At 45.0% G+C, this 21,290-nt stretch overlaps 1 protein-coding gene across 8 annotated transcripts in view; it reads left to right on the top strand.

Annotated features, from left to right (window-relative positions):
* The window catches only part of TCF12 (transcription factor 12), a 762,188-nt gene that overhangs the window by 540,240 nt on the left and 200,658 nt on the right, over positions 1–21,290 (top strand). For all 8 annotated transcript variants that reach the window (XM_030189018.1, XM_030188990.1, XM_030189004.1 and 5 more), the window contains one exon: positions 18,458–18,593. In XM_030189018.1, the coding sequence (XP_030044878.1) occupies positions 18,458–18,593 (136 nt within the window). The remainder of the gene's footprint in view (positions 1–18,457; positions 18,594–21,290) is intronic.

Genomic DNA, 21,290 nt, shown 5'->3' with positions numbered 1-21,290 from the left:
CTCCAGGCATACTTAACAACATCAACAGACCCATAGGCATCAAAATTGGATGAACATTAGGGCCACAGCGTGACCATCTTTCTGCCCCATGCAGATTCAACAACTAAGAAGTTTGGGAGACGGTTGGAATTTGTTTTTTTCTTTACCCACACCAACCAAAAAGGTGTTCTACTGTCCCTGAAATCCAAATATGCAGAACGTGTTGAAGTACAAAAATAAACTTCCAGAATTTGTCTTGGGCAAGCATTCTGATGTACAGAAGGAATAAGTGTTAATCCATCAGCACAGGCAGGAAAGAAAGCAACAGAATTTGCAAAACAAGATTAAAAAAAAAAAAAGCTCTTTAAAGAATGAGATCAGAAAACAATTAACACAAGTGGCAAATGCACAAATATAACAAGGAAATATGAAGTATTATTTCAAAAAACATAAATTGATCAAGACCCAGTATGGGAATTGTTAAAGAGATGCAAACTTAAACTTAAAGATGAGACATTGATAGTTGCAACACAGGGCAGAGGACTACAAATAAGATGGTTCATAGCATGTATAAATGGTAAAATGAACAAATGCAGCTTCCATAAAGCAAAACTAGAAAGTTATAGCATGGCTCATCTATAAACACTGTAACATTGCTGTACTAGAAAAACATTTGGATCATGACTGAGAAAATTGTGGTAAATTGAGAGGTTCTGATCACTCAGGACATCGAATTCAAACTGATGGAAAGCTTGATGCAAGAAAACCATAGTGGCAAAAGACAAAAACAAAAGAATGGCATTTGTAATTGAAAATTCAGTAACAATTCTGTACAGTGCATGGAGAAACCATAGCCAAATTTCCCATTATTTGGAGTGCCACTGTCTTGATTAAAAAGAATTTCCAAGCGAACATTGATGTTGCCTGTGTATATCACATCCTATAAACTCCAGAAATGCAAGTACTAAGGCGCACACTAGCAGTAGTCGTGAGAGATTGAGATCATGTGCAAAATACATTTCGTAGGAGTGAGGTTCATTATTGCCTTGGTATGTGCAAATCTAATCCATTTGGAGGCACTTCCCCAAGAGAGAGTTGTAAAGACAGGGATGGTTTTATGGATCACTCACAGAACAAGACAGAACAATTTCAACAGGGAAAATTTCTTCACAACAACAAAAACTATCCTTGGGATTAGTGTCTACCTGCTTCTTCTATTTTGTCTTTTACTTCATGTATTTCTCTCATAGCTGTTGCAGAAATCCATCACCAGTTCACACATAAATCTAGCAGCAGCTTACACAGGCTCACTCTGATGTCAGATTACATTAAGCCAATTATGCTGTAGTATTCATTTTAACTCATTAATAACTGTATTGACTGGTCACATTAACAGTTGACAACAGCTACAGCTCCTCTGCCATCAATCTATTCTTGTTACCGCTTTTTGTTCAGCCTTCCCAATCTCCGTCTGCCATTACAGCTACTCATCCATTCCTCCTTTATTTTCTGTCACAACTTTTTATGTTTTTCAGAAGTTCACTGGCTACTGTTCAGTGTCTAGGGGAAACCATTTAGTAAACAGAGCCCTCGCTCCAGGGGCGTAGCTATGGGTGGGCCTGGGTGGGCCCAGGCCCACCCAATTTCAGCTCTGGCCCACCCACCCACTCTTCCTCAAGGCCCGCGCCAGCCCCAGCTCCCATTGCCGGCCACTGCTGCTTTTCCTGATGAGCAGCAGGGGCCGGCGCTACAAAAAGAAGCGCTCAGCTGACTGAGCTGAGCGCCAACGCTAACGCGACGAGAAAAAATGTTTAAAAAAAAACGCGGCACCGCAGGCAGCCTCGAAGCATTGGCTGCTGGCTCTGCAGGCTCCTCCCGTCTCTTACGTCACTGCCCCTGCTTCGCTCCAGGGGCAGTGACATAAGAGACGGAAGGAGCCTGCAGAGCCAGCAGCCAATGCTTCGAGGCTGCCTGCGGTGCTGCGTTTTTTTAAAAACATTTTTTCTCGTCGCGTTGGCTCTCAGCTCAGTCAGCTGAGCACTTCTTCTTTTTGTAGCGCCAGCCCTGCTGCTCATCAGGAAAAGCAGCAGTGGCTGGCAATGGAAGCTGGGGCTGGTGGGCCTGAATCGGGAGAGGGAAAACGGATGGCAGGATGGGGAGAAAGAGGGAAAATGGAAGGATGGGGAGAGAAGAGGGAAAACAGATGGGAGGATGGCAGAGAAAGAGGGAAAACGGAAGGATGGGGAGAGAAAGAGGGAAAACAGATGGGAGGATGGCAGAGAAAGAGGGAAAACGGAAGGATGGGGAGAGAACGAGGGAAAACAGATGGAAGGATGGCAGAGAAAGATGGAAGGATGGGGAGAGAAAGAGGGAAAACGTAAGGATAGGGAGAGAAAGAGGGAAAACAGAGGGAAGGATGGCAGAGAAAGAGGGAAAACAGATGGAAGGATGGGGAGAGAAAGAGGGAAAACAGATGGAAGGATGGCAGAGAAAGAGGGAAAACAGATGGATGGGGAGAGAGACACTGGATGGAAGGATGGGGAGAGAAAGAGGGAGATGGATGAAAGGATGCAGAGAAAAAGGGGCGAGACTGGAAGGATGTGGAGAGAGAAGGGACACTGAACAGAAAAGGGTAGAGAGATAGACACTGGTTAGAAGGAGGGAGAGAGACATTAGATGGAAGGATCAGGAGAGAGGGTAGAAGGATGGGGAGAGAAAGAGGGAAGATGCTGGATGGAAGGGTAGGGAGAAAGAGGTGACACGATGGAAGGATGCAGAAAGAAAGAGGGGAGACTATTGGAAGGATGGGAAGATAGAGGGGAGACACTGGAAGGATGGGGAGAGAAAGAGGAGAGCTGCTGCATGGAAAGGGGGAGTAGTGAAAGATTGGAGAATAAGAGGAAGGGGCATGGGGAGAACAAGGGTGAGAAAAAGATGAAAAGCCATAAGTAGATGAAGGAAATTAAAGAATGGATAGTAAGAATGAATTAAATCTGGACACAGAGAGAGGCAGAAAAATATTGAAGAAAGCAAAGAAAAAGGAGAGAAAAATGACAAATGGCCAGGAAACCCTGGCAGAAGAGTTAAGCGAAAACGAAGGAAAGCAGAATCTAGAGACTGGGAGCAACACAATGAGAAAAAGTAAATGGCCATACAACAAAGGTAAAGAAAATAATTTTATTTTTAATTTAGGGTAAAGTAATATGATGTTAATAAAGTTTCAGAGACCAATACTTCCTTCCTTAGGTCAGGAGAGGATACCGTAACAGCATTATACTGACCTGAGGCAGGAGGTTTTGGCCTCTGAAAGCTCACTGAAAAGGATTAGGCTATTAAATAAATTGTCTGAAATCTGATGCACTGAAAAGCAGCACTTTACCCTGTGTGACAAATGCATCTGAGTGTGACTAAATTTTGCTGGGGGGGGGGGGGGGGGTAGAGAGAAAATTTTGTGCCCACCCACTTTGGGTTCAGGCCCACCCAAAATTCTCGCTCTGCTGCTTATTTGCCTGTTCCCCACTTTGTCTGGCTGCTGTCACTCTTTGGGTTCTCCTTTCTCATCACCTTATATTTCAGCTGTAAGGGCTATGGTATTATCCAACCTTCAGCTGCTTCTGTGCACATTCCAGGCATTTACAAATGTTACTGCTCCATAAAGTAGATACAACACTCACAGCTTTCCTTGTGTAACATTCCTATTTGAAGACCATTCCATATGTCCAAAGGGTGAGCTTAAAAAAAAACAGTTTATATCTCCTTAGTCCTCTGCTTCACTCTGTAACATGCACTTTTGGGGTGGATTCATCAATAGGAGAAAGGATTCTTCCTTCAAGACAGAAGGTGTTTTACCCAGACTTGCCAATAAAACACAGTCCTTTCTGGAATGCTCCAACTAATTTTTACTCCAAACATATGCAAAATGGTCATTTCCGCCTCCACACTTGGATCTTTATTTATTTATTTATTTTTTGCATTTGTACCCCACATTATCCCACCTTTTTGCAGGCTCACAAGCTTATACAGCAAATTTCCACATTGTACCTATCTCCATATGGTTGGCTCTGGATGATAACCTCTACCTCTCTGTCGGACTTTTGCTTGTATATCAAGCCATAATCTTCACTACAGGCTTGCTCTTCTTCCATACACCAGAAGAGAGTGCAAAATTTGTTTCCAGACAAGGACACAAATCAAAGAAGATTCTTCATTAACACAGAAACAGAGAAAATGGCAGCAGAAAATGACCATACAGCTTATCCTATCCATTCACACCAACTGTTCAGCCCTACAGTCCCTATTTTCCCTCAGAGATCTTCAGTGCTTGTCCCTTGTTTTCTTGTATTTTAGACACTTTGCTTGTTTCCACCACCGCCACTAGAAAATTGTTCCACAGATCCATTATCCTTTCTGTAAAGAAATGTTTCCTTAAGTTACTCTTGAGTCTACCCCCTTTCATCTTCATCCTTTGGCCCTTCATTCCAGAACTTCCTTTTCAGTTGAAAGAGGTCCTTCTCCTTTGGTTTTATATCTTGTAAGTACTTAACTGTCTCTATCATGTCCCCTCATCCTGTTTTTCTTCCAGAGTACATATTTAGATTTTTAAGTCTTTTCCCTTATGGTTTATGACAAGGACTATTGACCATTTCACTAGCCACCATCAGCACCTGCTCCATGTAGTTTATTTCTTTTTGAAGGTGTGATCTTCAGAATTGCACACAGTAATCCAAATGAGGCCTCATTAGAGACTTATAGGCACTATCATCTCCTTTTTCATGCAGGCTATTGCTCTCCCTGTGTATACGAGCATCCTTTTGGCTTTTGCCATCACCTTATCTACCTGTTTGGCCATCTTAAGATCATTGGATATGTTCAACTCCAGATCCTGCTCTTCTTTCATGCTCAGAACTTCACATCTATATTGTACTGTTCCATTTGCTTTTTGCAACCCAAGTGCATAGCCTTGCATTCTGTAGCATTAAGTCTTATCTTCCAAAGTCTATAGTATTCCTCAAGCTTTGCTAGATCCTCCTCATGTTATCCACACCTTCCCGGGTGTCTGTCCTGTTGCACTTTTGGTACCAGCAACAAAGAGGGAAACCTTTCCTGATCGTTTTTGTAAACCGTATTACAAAAAGACTTTGAAAAGAACTGGACCAAGGACTGATCCCTGTGGTAGTCCACTGGAACACCCCTTTCCTCACAGTGAATGCCACCTCAACCAGTTTCTAAGCCAGTCAGCCACTTTATGATCTATAACAAGGATGATCATTATATTTATAAGTTGGTTATACAGAACTGTCAAAAGCCATGTTGACATCTGATGGTCTCCCCAAGTCACCTTTCTGGTCACTTTGTCAGAGAAGTTGATCAGGTTCATCTGACAATGCAATATGAGACATTAAGGTCTGAGAGAAGAGATTTCAAGTTTCAAAACTGAAGAACACAGCATGCACAAAACATCTAACTACTACAATAAACCAACTGACAACTGTGGAGGCAAACAAAGTAAAAACTTTTGCAGGTACATTATAAACAGGAAGCCTGTAAGGATCGTTAGATCAGTGAAAGGGAAACTCAGGGAGGACAAGGCCATAGTGAAGAGATTAAACAAATTCTTTGCTTCCATCTTTAGTGAGAGTGCAAGGGATCTCTCTGTGCCAGAAATGGTATGTAAGAGTGACAATACGGAGAAAATGAAACGAATATCGGTGAACCTGGAAGATGTAATAAGCCAAATCGACAAGTTAAAGAGCAGTAAATCACCTTAACCAGATGATATACATCCAAGAGTACTGATCTACTATACTTGAAGATTAGGAGGTGGCCAATGTAATGCCAATTTTCTAAAAGGGTTCCGGGGGTGGTCTGGGAAATTATACACTGGTAAGCCTGACCTCAGTGCCAGGTAAAATGATTGAAACTATTATAAAACATTGACAGGGTTGAGTGGGACTGGGTTTGTTTGTTTATTTATTTGTTTGTTTGTTTCAAATAATGAGGTGGTTTTGTTTTAGGGCTTCCCTTGTGCAGATGATCAAAATCTTGTACTTTGCCCCGGTTGCCTGTCTCTCTGTCAGTGACTTTCTCTGTGAAGGTTTACCTTGACTCGGGATATTTCAGGGCTGTCCCTTTTCTCCTTCACCGTTAAACTTAGCCCTGGAACCCTTGGTCATTGCTTTAAGGGCAGAACCAGGAATTCAGTGAGTCCCTGTTGGCCCTTGTGAGTACAGAGTTATGGCATATGTCAATGATCTTCTGCTTTATAGTTCTTAGTTTTTGAATCTCTCATGCTGCCTTTAATTTGAGCTAAGGCATTTGCTAGCTGCAAACTTGGGATGTCTCGGAGATCCTCACCTGGATTGGTTTTGAACATCAAGCAGCCAGGAAGTTTGCCATTAGAATTACTTGCAGGCATGATGTTAGCCAAGCCTCTGCAATTGTATCCAATTATTCAAACCTATCAGAAGGTGCGGGGTTTGGAATGGAAAATTGGAAACCTTTTGGAACCAATCTAGACTTATTCCCTTTTGCCATAATATTAAATTCCTAATTTAAGGGAAATGTTTGAATTGGGTAATGTAGCAAAAGCAAAGGTATTTGGACCTTAGATCATCTTTTAAAGGGTAAAATTCTAATCTCCTTTACAGAGCTGCAGTTAAAATATAAGATACCTTTTAGTTGATACTTTCAATGGCGGCAGCTAATGTATTCAGAGCGCCAAGATACTTCTTCAGGACTTGGATGATGAACCAAATATATTTGTGTGTAAGAAGCTGCTTTTATCATATGGGTTCACTTCAGCTCTTTAAGCAACTCCAGTTTAGTGGCATCAGGGTTGCCTTTATCAATGGGCAAAGAGGATAGCTGTCCCAGGCCCTGCATAAAGGGGGCCCAGCCACGCCATTGCCCTGAGTCTGGTATCTCTCTCTCTCTTCTCTGCACTGCATCCCTCCCCCCCCATAAGTCCCGCCATCTCCCTACTGCCTGTTCTACCCTGTCCTCATAGTCCTCTGTACTTCACCAGCAGCGGTGATTAAGACAGGCAGAATTCTGCTGGTGTCAGGGCCTCTCCTCTGGCACATCCTGCCTACCAGTGGCGTAGCCAGAAGTCAATTTTTGGGTGGGCCAACAGGTTGGATGGGTGGGCACTAGACAGTGGTGTGCTGGTAAATGTTTAACAACAGGCTCTCTCCCCGGTCCACCTCTGCACCCCCCCATCCATCTGTGCACCTCCCCTCAAAATTGCAGAGCTGGCTATAGCCGGGGAGAGAGCCTGGGGGGGGGGGGGGGGGCAATGCATTACTGTCTCCAGGAAAAAAAAATTAAATGATCCCAGGTTCCAATTTAATTCATGTTTAATGTGGGATAAAATGCCATAAATAAGTAAATAAATATATAAGTACATAAGTAATGCCATACTGGGAAAAGACCAAGGGTCCATCGAGCCCAGCATCCTGTCCACGACAGCGGCCAATCCAGGCCAAGGGCACCTGGCAAGCTTCCCAAACGTACAAACATTCTATACATGTTATTCCTGGAATTTTGGATTTTTCCAAGTCCGTTTAGTAGCGGTTTATGGACTTGTCCTTTAGGAAACCATCCAGCCCCTTTTTAAACTCTGCTAAGCTAACTGCCTTCACCACTTTCTCCGGCAACGAATTCCAGAGTTTAATTACACGTTGGGTGAAGAAAAGTTTTCTCCGATTTGTTTTAAATTTACTACACTGTAGTTTCATCGCATGCCCCTAGTCCTAGTATTTTTGGAAAGCGTGAACAGAAGCTTCACATCCACATGTTCCACTCCACTCATTATTTTATATACCTCTATCATGTCTCCCCTCAGCCGTCTCTTCTCCAAGCTGTATAGCCCTAGCCTCCTTAGTCTTTCTTCATAGGGAAGTCGTCCCATCCCCGCTATCATTTTAGTTGCCCTTCGCTGCACCTTTTCCAATTCTACTATATCTTTCTTGAGATGCGGCGACCAGAATTGAACACAATACTCAAGGTGCGGTCGCACCATGGAGCGATACAACGGCATTATAACATCCTCACACCTGTTTTCCATACCTTTCCTAATAATACCCAGCATTCTATTCGCTTTCTTAGCCGCAGCAGCACACTGAGCAGAAGGTTTCAGTGTGTTATCGACGACGACACCCAGATCCCTTTCTTGATCCGTAACTCCTAACGTGGAACCTTGCATGACGTAGCTATAATTCGGGTTCTTTTTTCCCACATGCATCACCTTGCACTTGCTCACATTAAACATCATCTGCCATTTAGCCGCCCAGTCTCCCAGTCTCGTAAGGTCCTCTTGTAATTTTTCACAATCCTGTCGTGATTTAACGACTTTGAATAACTTTGTGTCATCAGCAAATTTAATTACCTCACTAGTTACTCCCATCTCTAAATCATTTATAAATATATTAAAAAGCAGCGGTCCTAGCACGGACCCCTGAGGAACCCCACTAACTACCCTTCTCCATTGTGAATACTGCCCATTTAACCCCACTCTCTGTTTCCTATCCTTCAACCAGTTTTTAATCCACAATAGGACATTTCCTCCTATCCCATGACCCTCCAATTTCCTCTGTAGCCTTTCATGAGGTACCTTGTCAAACGCCTTTTGAAAATCCAGATACACAATATCAACCGACTCCCCTTTGTCCACATGTTTGTTCACTCCTTCAAAGAATTGAAGTAAATTGGTCAGACAAGATTTCCCCACACAAAAGCCATGCTGACTTGGTCTCAGTAATCCATGTCCTCGGATGTGCTCTGTAATTTTGTTTTTAATAATAGCCTCTACCATTTTCCCAGGCACTGACGTCAGACTCACCGGTCTATAATTTCCCGGATCTCCCCTGGAGCCTTTTTTAAAAATGGGCGTTACATTGGCCACCCTCCAATCTTCCGGTACCACGCTCGATTTTAAGGATAAGTTGCATATCACTAGCAGTAGCTCCACAAGCTCGTTTTTCAGTTCTATCAGTACTCTAGGATGAATACCATCCGGTCCAGGAGATTTGCTACTCTTCAGTTTGCCGAACTGCCCCATTACGTCCTCCAGGTTTACCGTGAAGTCAGTAAGTTTCTCCGACTCGTCCTCTTGAAATAGCATTTCCGACACCGGTATCCCACCCAAATCTTCCTCGGTGAAGACTGAAGCAAAGAATTCATTCAGTCTCTCCGCTATGTCTTTGTCTTCCTTGATCGCCCCTTTTACCCCTCGGTCATCCAGCGGCCCAACCGATTCTTTTGCCGGCTTCCTGCTTTTAATATACCAAAAAAATTTTTTACTATGTTTTTTTGCCTCTAATGCTATCTTTTTTTCATACTCCCTCTTGGCCTTCTTAATCTGCGCCTTGCATTTGCTTTGACACTCCTTATGCTGTTTCTTGTTATTTTCAGACGGTTCCTTTTTCCATTTTCTGAAGGCGTTTCTTTTAGCCCTAATAGCTTCCTTCACCTCACTTTTCAACCAGGCCGGGTGTCTTTTGGACTTCCGTCTTTCTTTTCTAATTTGCGGAATATGTATGGCCTGGGCCTCCAGGATGGTATTTTTGAACAGCGTCCACGCCTGTTGTACAGTTTTTACTCTCTCAGTTGCCCCCCTAAGTTTTTTTTTTACCGTTCTTCTCATTTTATCATAGTCTCCTTTTTTAAACTTTTAATGTTGAGCACCTGATTCTCAAAGTGGACATATTCCAAACACTATAATGAAAATAAAATGATTTTTTTCTACCTTTGTTGTCTGGTGACTGTTTTTCTGATCATGCTGGCCCAGTATCCGATTCTGCTGCTATCTGTCCTCTTAACTCCATTTCCAGGGCTTCCTTTCCATTTATTTCTTTACTTTCCTCCTTTCTTCTTCATTTCATGCTCTATATCCATAAGTAAAAGCTGGGTCCTCTGCAGACTTGACTGTCTAGTGGATCCAGCTTCTGCCTATTTTCTTCATCCATGTGCATTTTTTCTCCTCTCTTCCTTTTCCCTCATCTCATCTCCTTCCTCATTCTTCCATCCCCTCCATCCATATCCAGCATTTCTTCTCTCTCCCTTCCCTCTCGTCCATCCATGTCCAGCAACCCTCCTCTCCCCTTCCCTCCATCCAGCAACCCTCCTCTCCCCTTCTTCCACCATGTCTAGCAACCCTCCTCTCCCCTTCCCTCCATCCAGCAACCCTCCTCTCCCCTTCTTCCACCATGTCCAGCAACCCTCCTCTCCCTTTCCCTTCATCCAGCAACCCTCCTCTCCCCTGCCCTCTCCTCTCCCCTTCTTCCACCATGTGCAGCAACCCTCCTCTCCCCTTCCCTCCATCCAGCAACCCTCCTCTCCCCTGCCCTCTCCTCTCCCTTGCTTCCACCATGTCCAGCAACCCTCCTCTCCCCTTCCCTTCATCCAGCAACCCTCCTCTCCCCTGCCCTTTCCTCTCCCCTTCTTCCACCATGTCCAGCAACCCTCCTCTCCCCTTCCCTCCATCCAGCAACCCTCCTCGCCCCTTCTTCCACCATGTGCAGCAACCCTCCTCTCCCCTTCCCTCCATCCAGCAACCCTCCTCTCCCCTTCTTCCACCATGTGCAGCAACCCTCCTCTCCTCTCCCATCTGCCCTGTTTCCTTCCTGCCCCCCCCCCCGTACCTTTAAATATTATAGTTTTGCTGGAGTCGCGGGCAGCCGGCATTGAAGACATCGGCAGGCTTACGCCGGTTCCAGCAGCCTTCCCTTCCCTCGTTGCAAGTCGGATGATGGCTCCGCCCTCGTAGAAACAGGAAATACGTCAGAAGAGGGGGGCGGGGCAGTGGCGGGCTAGGGAGGCAGATGCGGGATCGGAGCTCAGCCTGCTCCCTCCGCTCCGCTGCCTCCACTGCTGGGTGGGCCTGAACCAAAACTGGGTGGGCCTGGGCCCACCCAGGCCCACCCGTGGCTACGCCCCTGCTGCCTACACCTAAAACAGGAAGTTGCATCAGAAGAGGTGGGAGCAGGGTAGGACTCACATGAGGAGAGGAGAAGGCTGCCCATCTTTAGAGAAGAACTGAGGATGAGGGAGGGCAGGCAGAAGGGAGAGATGTGGGTAGGTGGGGAAAGAGAGACACTGGATTGGAGGAGGGGGAGAGATGTTAGACTGCAGGGGCCCACCCAGTTTTGGTTTAGGCCCACCCAGCTGGTGTTCATTATGGTATCAATTCGCTTAGGGCTTCTGGTAGGCCGTGTTTGATGGGGGTGTGTGGTAGATCTTTGTTCTTTAGGTTGGAATCTTGTGTGTATTATGTGTTTACGTCTTGGTTTTGGGATGGAATCTTATGTTCTGGTCTTGTGTGTTTTATGTAATTTTTGTCTTGGCTTTGGGCTGTTGAAATCAGTAGTGGCTCTGGGTCCTTTGTGATGTTGGTAGAGAGGAGAGGTGGATTTATTGATTAAATATAGGTGGTTTATTCATGGTTAGTTGTTCAGATGTGTTGCCCGTAGTTCTGAGCGTTGTGTTAGAGGTTGGAGGTGGGAATCTGAGAGGAGACGTCCCAGATATCCTTAATTCTCTGAGCAACTTAGTCCAGAAGTTTAGATCACGTAGGTTCGGTGGACTGCGGTGTAGCCCTGGTCGCATGGATTTTATAGCCCTAGGAGCTGTATGAGTAATTGGATTGGGATCAGAGGGGAGGCAGTCGGCTTAAATTCTCCCATTGTCCTGGTCGGGTCTCTCGGAGACAGTCGCCGGGTCATTTTCAATGGGCAGTTCGTGCAGCTCTTGCTGCCTCGGTCGTTTGCCTCAGCAGCCCACCACAATACCCTGCAATATAACAAAGCCAAAGCTCGTTCTGGACATAACTCTTCCTCCTCACGATTCCCCAATGTGTCTGTCACACATGAACTTTACTCTTCTACAACATCACTCTGTATTTGTTATACCAGAATTGGCGATCGCCTTTACGGTACTATGTAAGCCACATTGAGCCTGCAAATAGGTGGGAAAATCTGGGATACAAATGCAATAAATGAATAAACCTGAAGTTTGGCACGTAACTGCGGACAGTATTCCGTAATGGGAATTGTGAATCAGTGCTTGACTGTAGGAGGCCTTTTCAGAATTGCCCCCTTTATGCTTTTGAAAATCAGCATAGACTATGAGCACTAAAAGCCCTTCCAAATTTTATAGCTGTGAAGGCCATTTGAAATTGCTCATAGTAGATAATGATGACGGAAGATGAAGACCTGTACGACCTGTAGTCTGCCTAACAAGATAAAGATAAGTATAAGGCAGTGGTTCCCAAACCTGGTCCTGGAGGCACCCCAAGTGTCAGGTTTTCAGGATATCCACAATGAATATTCATGAGAGAGATTTGCATGCACTGCCTTCACTGCATGCAAATCTTTAAACCTGACTGGCTGGGGTGTCTCCAGGACCAGGTTTGGGAACCACTGGTATAAGGTATTATGTGCTCCTTTCATGTTGCATTCTGCTACAGATAAGGAAGGTTGTTGATCAGAGTAAGAGCAGTGTAGCTGATTAGACATTAATTTTATTAGATCGGTGTTTCCCAATTTGGTCCTGGAGTACCCCCTTGCTAGTCAGGTTTTCAGGATATACACAATGAATATGCATGAGATTGATTGTATACCCTGCCTCCATTGTATGCAAATCTCTTCCATGCATATTCATTGTGGATATCCTGAAAACCTGACTGGCAAGAGAGACTGACTTGGGAAACACTGACTTAGATAGCTAGAACAGTGTAGCAGGAGTCAACTGGGACAGACTGTGACAGCATGTATTAGGTTATATGTTAAATCCATGACAAGCATAGTTCTCTGATTGGTACTACTCCTCTTCTGTACAGGATAGCTACTTATTCCACTGCCTGTAGCTTCCTCTAAGGTGTGCTGACAGACTGAAAACCATAGCTTTGAGGCCTGGGGCTCCTAACAAGGAAACAAACTTGAGAAATTAATCCTTGATACTTTGGCAGCTTCTGTGCTGTTAATCATGATGACTTTCAACTGAATTTTGTGTGTGTAACAGCTGCTGTAAGCTGTTGGAATATCAAACAAGTGAACAATATCTCATTAAAGAAAGGCATCAAGACAACATAAAAAATCTTACTCAGACGTTATCAAAATAAAACCCTACAATTATCAAATGCTCCAGAGAATATTCTTTATATTTAATTTACTATATATGAGAAATGTCAAGTATCTTGCATATATGGTTTCAAGAATATAGCAGGAAAGAATAGACTTTAATAGTGATACCATAGCTATGCTTTTATTTTAAGCAAATTCATCAGTGGTATAATTATGTTCCTCGGATATGTTCCTTATTTCCTTGGGCTTATAAGATAAGAGACTGTTCTATGAGGGCTGTTACATAGCATCTGGGCGCTAGGAGGCTGGATGTTCAGGCAACAGCCTGACTAATTTTGGTAACATTTTTACATAGTAACATAGTAAGTGACGGCAGATCAAAGACCTGGACGGGCCATCCAGTCTGCCCAACAGTCTCATTCCTTCTCAGTTCTAGATTGAATCAAAAATGAATGTTGTATTATATACTTGACCATGGTCTTTCTTTGTTGTTTCAGGGACGTAGACTGTAGAAGTCTGCCCGGCTCTATCTTTATATTCCAACTACAGGAGTTGCCGTCAAAGCCTATTTGAATCCATCTTGTCATTTGCGGGACACAGACTGTAAAAGTCTGCCCAGCACTGTCCTCATGTTCCAAATTACTGGAGTTTCGGTCAAAGCTCTCTAGAGCCCATCCTAAGCCGGAGACCGTACAAGCCAGCCCGCAGCCCGGCACCTTGGTTGATATAGCCAGAGTTGCCATCTAAGCACCACTTGACATTCAAACACATATGCCAACCTTTAAGCTTGGTTCTTTATACCATTTATTTTCTAATTAGAGATCCCCTGTGTTCATCCCACACTACCTTGAATTCTTCCACAGTTCTCATCTCTACCACATCCCTCGGGAGGGCATTTCAGGCATCAACCACCCTCTCTGTGAAAAAGAATTTTCTGACATTACTCCTAAGTCTACCACCCTGCAATCTCAAATCATGTCCTCTAGTTACACCATTTTCCCTTCTCTGGAAAATGTTTGTTTCTATATTAATACCTTTCAAGAATTTAAACTTCTGTATCGTATCTCCTCTGTCCCTCCTCTCCTCTAGGGTATACATATTCAGATCTTCCAGTCTCTTCTCATATGTCTGTTGACGCAATCCCCATATCATTGTTGTCACCTTCCTCTGTACCACTTCAAGTCTTCTTACATCTTTACCAAGATATGGCCTCCAAAAATGAACACAATACTCCAGGTGGGCCCTCACCAACGACCGTACAGGGCATCAACACCTCCCTTCTTCTGCTGGTTACACTTCTCTCTATACAGCCTAGCATCATTCTGGCTACAGCCACCGCCTTTTCACACTGATTTGTCACCTTCAGATCCTCAGATACTATCACCCCAAGGTCCCTCTCTCTGTCAGTGCAGATCAGCCTCTCACCACCTAACACATTCGTTTCCCTTGGATTTGTACTCCCTAAGTGCATCACTCTGCACTTTGCATTGAATTTTAATTGCCAAATATTAGACCATTCTTCTAGCTTTTGCAGATCCTTTTTCATGTTTTCCACTCCCTCCGGGGTGTCCACTCTGTTGCAAATCTTGGTATCATCTGCAAGAGACAAACCTTGCCTTTTAACCCTTTGGTTAAATATAGTGAACAGAGTCCTCCCCAGCACCATGTCTCTATGATAGCAACAATGTCTAAGTCTGCCTCTAACATCAGGGCTTGCAGATCATGAACTTTGTTGCTTAGACTTAGAGCATTTGTGGTCATCGCTTTCCAGCTACATTTCAGTGGCAGTCTCATCTTCTGTTTAGTTTTTTGTTTGGTCTCACTTCCTGCTGTTTTGGTAGGAAGTGATTTGCTAAGATTGTCATTGTTTTCATTGCTTTCTACTGTCACATTTTGTCTTTAGCTGGGGGTGACCCAGTGGCGTAGCCAGACTGCCAATTTTGGATGGGCCTGAACCCAAAGTGGGTGGGCACAAAATTTTCTCTCTACCCCCCCTCCCCCAGCAAAATTTAGTCATGCTAATCAGATGCATTTGTCACACAGGGTAAAGTGCTGCTTTTCGGTGCATCAGATTTCAGAAAATTTATTTAATAGCCTAACACCCTTTTCAATGAGCTTTCAGAGGCCAAAACCTCCTGCCTCAGGTCAGTATAATGCTGTTACGGTATCCTCGCCTGACCTAAGGAAGGAAGTATTGGTCTCTGAAACTTCATTAACACAGGTACCATATTACTTTATCCTAAATTAAAAATAAAATTATTTTCTTTACCTTTGTTGTATGGCCATTTACTTTTTCTCATTGTGTCGCTCCCAGTCTCTTAGATTCTGCTTTCCTTCGTTTTCGCTTAACTCTTCTGCCACGGTTTCCTGGCCATTTCTCATTTTTCTCTCCTTTTTCTTTGCTTTCTTCAATATTTTTCTGCCTCTCTCTCTCTGTCCTGATTTAATTCATTCTTACTATCCATTCTTTAATTTCCTTCATCTACTTATGGCTTTTCATCTTTTTCTCACCCTTGTTCTCCCCATGCCCCTTCCTCTTATTCTCCAGTCTTTCACTACTCTCCTTTTCCATCCAGCAGCTCTCTTCTTTCTCTCCCCATCCTTCCAGTCTCCTCTCTCTCTCCCCATCCTTCCAGTAGTCTCCCCTCTTTCTTTCTGCATCCTTCCGTCCAGTGTCACCTCTTTCTCCCTACCCTTCCATCCAGCGTCTTCCCTCTTTCTCTCCCCATCCTTCCATCCATCTATCCTCACTCCTGATCCTTCCATCTAATGTCTCTCTCCCTCTTTCTAAGCAGTGTCTCTGTATCACTCTACCCTTTTCTGTTCAGTGGCCCTTCTCTCTCCACATCCGTCCAGTCTTTCACCTTTCTCTGCATCCTTCCAGTCTCTCCCCTTTCTCTCCCCATCCTTCCATCCAGAGTCTCTCTCCCCATCCATCCGTTTTCCCTCTTTCTCTCCCCATCCTTCCATCTGCTTTCTATCTTTTCTCCCCATCCTTCCATGTTTTCCCTCATTCTCTGCCATCCTTCCGTTTTCCCTCTTTTCTCCCCATCCTTCCATGTTTTCCCTCTTTCTCCCGATCCTTCCATGTTTTCCCTCATTCTCTGCCATCCTTCCATCTGTTTTCCCTCTTTTCTCCCCATCCTTCCATGTTTTCCCTCTTTCTCCCCATCCTTCCATCTGTTTTCCCTCTTTTTCTCCCCATCCTTCCATGTTTTCCCTCTTTTCTTCGACGAGGCCCGCCCTGCATGCCAGCGCCAGCCCCCATTGCCGGCCACTGCTGCTTTTCCTGTTGAGCAGCAGGGCCGGCGCTACAAAAAGAAGAAGCGCTATCGGCGCTAAGGACGAGAAATGTTTAAAAAAAAAAAAAAAAAGCGCGGCACCGACAGGCACTGTCTCAGCAGCCTTGAGGCATTGGCTGCTGAGGCATTGGCTGCTGGCTCGCAGGCTCCTCCCGCAGACGGGAGGAGCCTGCGAGCCAGCAGCCAATGCTTCAGCAGCCAATGCCTCAAGGCTGCCGAGACAGTGCCTGCCGGACGGTGCCGCGTTTTTTTTTTTTTAAACATTTCTCGTCTTACGGTCCTTAGCGCCGTTAGCGCTTTTTCTTTTTGTAGCGCCGGCCCTGCTGCTCAACAGGAAAAGCAGCAGTGGCCGGCAATGGGTGCTGGCGCTGGGCGGGCCTGGGCTGAAATTGGGTGGGCCTGGGCCCACCCAGGCCCACCCGTAGCTACGCCCCTGGGGTGACCACTGGAAGTAACTTGCGTCCATATGCAGTACAAAGCTTGGTGGTAAGACATGGAAGGACTGGGTGTTAGATTAAGTTTCTGTGACTGACAGCTGGCATACATATTTGCAGCAACATCACTCCACTTGACGGCATGCTTGAACCTTCCCTTTGCCATGCTGCTGGCAACCTGGTCTGCATATTCCTAGCTGAAGGGACCCTACCACAGTGTTCATTAAACTGTGATACTCATTAACAGAAAATGACAGCAGGTAAACACCATAGGGCCTGTCCAGTTAAAAAATTCTCTGTCTTATCTCCTGTCATAAGTACATAAGTACATAAGTAGTGCCATACTGGGAAAGACCAAAGGTCCATCTAGCCCAGCATCCTGTCACCGACAGTGGCCAATCCAGGTCAAGGGCACCTGGCACGCTCCCCAAACGTAAAAACATTCCAGACAAGTTATACCTAAAAATGAGGAATTTTTCCAGTCCATTTAATAGCGGTCTATGGACTTGTCCTTTAGGAATCTATCTAACCCCTTTTTAAACTCCGTCAAGCTAACCGCCCGTACCACGTTCTCCGGCAATGAATTCCAGAGTCTAATTACACGTTGGGTGAAGAAAAATTTTCTCCGATTCGTTTTAAATTTACCACACTGTAGCTTCAACTCATGCCCTCTAGTCCTAGTATTTTTGGATAGCGTGAACAGTCGCTTCACATCCACCCGATCCATTCCACTCATTATTTTATACACTTCTATCATATCTCCCCTCAGCCGTCTCTTCTCCAAGCTGAAAAGCCCTAGCCTTCTCAGCCTCTCTTCATAGGAAAGTCGTCCCATCCCCACTATCATTTTCGTCGCCCTTCGCTGTACCTTTTCCAATTCTACTATATCTTTTTTGAGATACGGAGACCAGTACTGAACACAATACTCCAGGTGCGGTCGCACCATGGAGCGATACAACGGCATTATAACATCCGTACACCTGGACTCCATACCCTTCTTAATAACACCCAACATTCTATTCGCTTTCCTAGCCGCAGCAGCACACTGAGCAGAAGGTTTCAGCGTATCATCGACGACGACACCCAGATCCCTTTCTTGATCCGTAACTCCTAACGCGGAACCTTGCAAGACGTAGCTATAATTCGGGTTCCTCTTACCCAAAGTATACATATTGAGATCTTTTTAAGTCTGCCCACATAAATTTTATGACGAAGACCACTGACCATTTTAGTAGCTGCCCTCAAGACCAACTCTATCCCATTTATACCTTTTTGAAGTTGAATAACAAGGTAGCTTTTCTTTAAACCATATGTTAGACCCTGTTTACTGAACAGCATTAGAACATTCTATCTGTTTGGTGTATGTCTTTCTGAGTGTAATTTCTCCCATGATGAATCCTGTTTATAGAAAGTTAAGAAGATATCAAAATGGAACATTATAAATCCTATGCACAGTTGAGTGTAACTTTACAAAATGTGGATTTTGGATGCCTGAAATTTGTTTAGTAATGCATTTTTATGGACACTGAACACAAACTCTTACAAGCTTTTGTCCATCACTCACCTCAATTTGCAACTCATTGCTGTTAATTAAGTAATATTTTATTTTTGTCATGGCAATATTTGTACGTATAAGAATTATAGATCACTTTGTCTTGTACAGCCCAGTATTCTTCGACCGGACATAGGACTTGGAAGCCCAGGGCAGTTACCATCCTCAGGAAAGACTGGAACACCATACTATGCATTGACAACCACGAGTTCACGTAGAAGACCACTACATGATGCTCCAGCCCTTGGTTCGTATTATATACTATATATGCAATAATACTTATGTGCCTAAACAAAGAGTTTCCAAAAGGGACCGAAGTAAGAAGCAAATATTGCTTTTATTTGTTGAGGAGCTGGAATACAGTCCTGATTAGAAATTTAAGTGATTTATGTTCTGCATTATGATTTTTTTTTAATATCCCCATTCGCCCCCCCCCCCCCCCAACCACCCCAATATTTATCAACAATCCACCCCAGACACATTTCCAAGCAACTCTGCCTTTTTGTCCTTGAGGGCTGGGGTCCTTTGAGATCATTCCCCCTTGTCTCCTTCCAAAGGGTGCCATAGCTGCAGCAGCCATCTTCTCTCCCTCCCCGGATTTCATTGTATCAAACTCGTGGCCTGCTTGAGTCCAGGCAATTCTCTCAGACATTAGACTTAATCACAGTTCCATTACTTCCAAAGGATCAGTCCAGACAAATGGGTTATGACCAACTGCCAGCAGGTGGAGATAGAGAACTCTAATGAGTTGTGCCTTATAAGCTCCTGCGCTTAGCAATCAAGGCAGTATTCTCTATCTCCAGCAGGTGGGATAGCAGCTCTTGTGTGCTGTGGTGACTTTGGAGTGGTGGCCTGTCCTGCTTACAGGTTCAGTTAAGTTTGGGGTTGAGAATATCCTGTGCCTCAGGTGTAAACCTAGTGGTCTAGGTCCCCCTCCTTGCTCCCCTATCACCACTTTCTACCTCTTTATCTCAGTCTTCCCTTCTCTTATTCTCCTGCCTCTGACTAAAAAAAAAAAAAAACAGCCACTGCAGAGTGCTTGTGCTGTGGGAAGATTGTGGGGCTTCAGTGGCTTGGAGGGTCATAAGACTGTTTTATTATTCTCTGTCTGAGCCTATTAAGTTTTGTGCACACTGCGGCCAGCGGCGTATCAAGGGCGGGGCGGTGGGGCAGTCCGCCCCGGGTGCATGCCGCTGGAGGGGTGCAGCTGTGTGCCTGTCGTCTCCGCTGGTTCCCTGCTCCCTCTGCCCCGAACAGGTTACTTCCTGTTCTAGGGAGCCAGCGGAGCCGAGAACCGCGCGGCTGCTCCCAGCAGCTAAGTATGCACCCGGGGGGGGGGGGGGGGGGGCGCATCGGCGATCCGCCCCAGGTGGCAGCTGAACTACAATCGTCACTGCTCTCGGCTACCAGTTTCTGCACGCTTTGCTTTACTTCTGTGGACATGCCGCTTTTGCCTACTTTGGCCGTCAGTACTCTGTCTCCGGGAGTTCAAACTGGCCCTGCTCCATTGGTGGTTTTGGCGGGCTCAGCCCCAACAGCTCCTGCGGTTCGCGAGGCTTCGGCATGCCAATTTTGTCAGCGGGTTTCTCGCCCGCTACCGTGTTCCGGGATGTTGGTTTTGGGGGGGGGGGTAGAAGTCTCTACCCTTCCGTTTTCACTTGAATTTGTTCTTTTATTACATCAGACCTTTTTATTAAAGTCAGCTCAAGCTGCCTCTCCTTCTTCCCCTCATGTTGCTTTTAAGGACCAGCTTCCTAAGAAACTAAAACTTTCCGTTTCACAGGATTTGGAGAATGTTCCTCCTTGAGACTCAGAGGAGGTTTTAACTGTGTGTTCTGACTGTCCTAGTTCTTCTGATGGCCCTGACTTGAGCATTTCAGAGGCAGATGGGGGTGATGATCCTACTGTAGCTAGGTTGTGTTTGAGAGTGGAGTTGCCTCTGTTGATCTCAGAATCTATGGAGCTTTAAACATTTTTCCCCCTGCTTCTTGGAACTCTGGTCCTGCTCCATCTGCTGTGTCAGGTACTAAGACACCTCCTATATCTTTCCGTATTCATGAGGCTATGCAGGAGCTTATTGCAGCTCAGTGGGAGACCCCTGATTCTAATCTCTGGGTGGCTCATGCTATGTCTAAATTATATCCCCTTCTGCCATCTGATTTAGAGCAGTTTGCTCTGCGTAAGGTGAATGCCCTTATTACGGCAGTTACTAAAAGTACCACTATCCCTGTTGAAGGCGGCACTGCATTAAATCATATGCATGACCGTAAGCTTGAGGCTTCCTTGAAGCTTGCTTTTCAACTAGCTGCATTAAATTCTCAGGCAGCAATTTCTTCTTCTTCTTTTGTAGCCAGGGCTTCTTTATCATGGATTTAACAATTATCCACGTTGGACTCTCCTCCAGACTTTCTCCCTACCCTTGAAGCAGGGTTGTCTTATTTGTCAGACGCGCTGTATGATATTATCCGAGCATCAGCTAAGGGTATGGCCTTGGCCATTTCAGCACGACGCTGGCTGTGGTTAAGGCATTGGGCTGCTGTTGTGACATCCAAATCTCATCTGGTGAAGTTGCGCTTTCAGGGGAAACTACTCTTTGGTGAAGATTTGGAGAAGATTATTAAAGACTTGGCAGATTCCAAGGTCCATTGGCTACCTGAGGACAATCCTAAGCCTCCTTTCTGGGCAGCTAAGTCTCATTTTTGAGATGTGTGGAGGTATAGACCAGGGAAGGCTAGTGCTTCCACTCAAAATCCTTGCTTTCCTCAGACTCAGTCTTCCTTTTCGAGGAGTCAAGAAGCCCTTTTCCACTTTCTCAAGAACCTCTCCCTCTTCACAGCCCTCGCAATGACTGAGTTGAGGTTCACTCCTTGTACGTAGACATAGGTGGTCATCTTTCCCATTTTCTAAGGGAGTGGATCACCAATACTGCAGACCAACGAGTCCT

This window comes from Microcaecilia unicolor, chromosome 1 (genome assembly GCF_901765095.1).
Source record: "Microcaecilia unicolor chromosome 1, aMicUni1.1, whole genome shotgun sequence".
Taxonomy (NCBI): Eukaryota; Metazoa; Chordata; class Amphibia; order Gymnophiona; family Siphonopidae; genus Microcaecilia; species Microcaecilia unicolor.
The sequence above is the reverse complement of the archived record's forward strand: the minus strand, read 5'-3'. Positions and strand labels throughout refer to the sequence as shown.